This window comes from Bison bison, unplaced genomic scaffold (assembly GCF_000754665.1).
Source record: "Bison bison bison isolate TAMUID 2011002044 unplaced genomic scaffold, Bison_UMD1.0 scf7180017864375, whole genome shotgun sequence".
Lineage (NCBI taxonomy): Eukaryota > Metazoa > Chordata > Mammalia > Artiodactyla > Bovidae > Bison > Bison bison.
The window spans coordinates 5,424,059-5,425,207 of record NW_011494947.1 but is presented as its reverse complement, the minus strand read 5'-3'; the positions used below and the strand labels follow the sequence as shown (position 1 = coordinate 5,425,207).

Here is a 1,149-nt window from a genome sequence, read left to right as displayed (position 1 = left end):
GTGGTGTGGATGGGGGGGCGGCTGCCCGGGCTGGACACCTGCTCGCCGGTCTCCTGGTCGCTGGGCTTGGGAGGCTCGAGGCCCACGAGCTTTTCGGACGGGAGCTGCCGAAGGGGTGAGGCGGGCGGCGAAGTGGCCTCGGGGGCCAGCCCGGGCTGGGGGCTCTCCTGCACGGGGGCCCCGTTGAGCAGGGGGCCAGCCAGCGGGGGGCTCTCGGCCTGCAGATCCCTGGTCAGCAGGCCGCGGAGCTCAGTGACGCTGTCCGGGGACGAGGGTGATGGCGGCTCAGGGGCAGCCTCGAAGGGCAGCCCCGCGTCCTCGTCCTGGACCACGGACACCACCTGCTTGGCACGCCGGCGCTTTTCCGAGAGGGGGGCTGCTTCCTGGGCGCCGGGGTCCCCGCCGCCGGCGCCGCTGTCCCCATACTCCTCGCCCCAGTCGATGGGCGCGCCCTCGGCCAGCAGGTGCAGGTTGGGGTCGCTGTTGTGCATGACCACGCTGTCCCGGTACAGGTTGTGTTTCCTCTGCACGGCGGCCTCCTTCACGGCTGTGGGACAGAAGTGGGTGACGGGACACTGAGCGGGGGGCTGACGGCCACCAGCACACCCCGCTCCGTGTGACCCACGTCATGATCCCTCGGCCTGAGTGGGCACTGCGACCGGACCAGGCTTCTCCGAGGCCTCAGTGTGGGAAGCAGGGGATGGGACCCTAACCCCCATCACTCCCCTGACACTCCCTAAAGTGCCAAGGACCCTCAACGTAACTAAGGCGTGGGGACAGATGCTGCCCCTGGCCCATACCACGAACAGTGGGCCCACCGCAGCCCACGGCCTAAGTCTCCCCTTTGTAGCTTAGCTGACCCCACCAGGAAGCCTCTGGGCGCCCACCTCCGCCACCCTCCAGCAGCGAGAGTCCTAACAGGGACCACACAGCAGGGCAGCCCCACCCAGCTCTGCAGCCGCCCGCCCCAGGGTCCGGCGGCACTGACCCTGGAGGATGTCCTTCATGACCGTCTGCAGCACCACCTCCTCATACGTGTTCTCCACCAGGATGAACCTGGCAAAGTCCTCGAAGATCAGCTCCTGGAACCGGGACAGCTCCTGCCGGCCGGGGCGGGCGTGGGGCAGAGAAAGGGCAGTCAGGGCTGCG

General features: G+C 69.1%; 1 protein-coding gene across 1 annotated transcript in view; it reads right to left on the bottom strand.

The window, feature by feature from the left end:
* The window catches only part of FAM129B (family with sequence similarity 129, member B), a 54,084-nt gene that overhangs the window by 2,255 nt on the left and 50,680 nt on the right, over positions 1 to 1,149 (bottom strand). The window contains exons 14-15 of the mRNA XM_010856969.1: positions 989 to 1,100; positions 1 to 547 (exon numbers count right to left, since the gene is read on the bottom strand). Coding sequence (XP_010855271.1) covers positions 1 to 547; positions 989 to 1,100 — 659 coding nt within the window. The remainder of the gene's footprint in view (positions 548 to 988; positions 1,101 to 1,149) is intronic.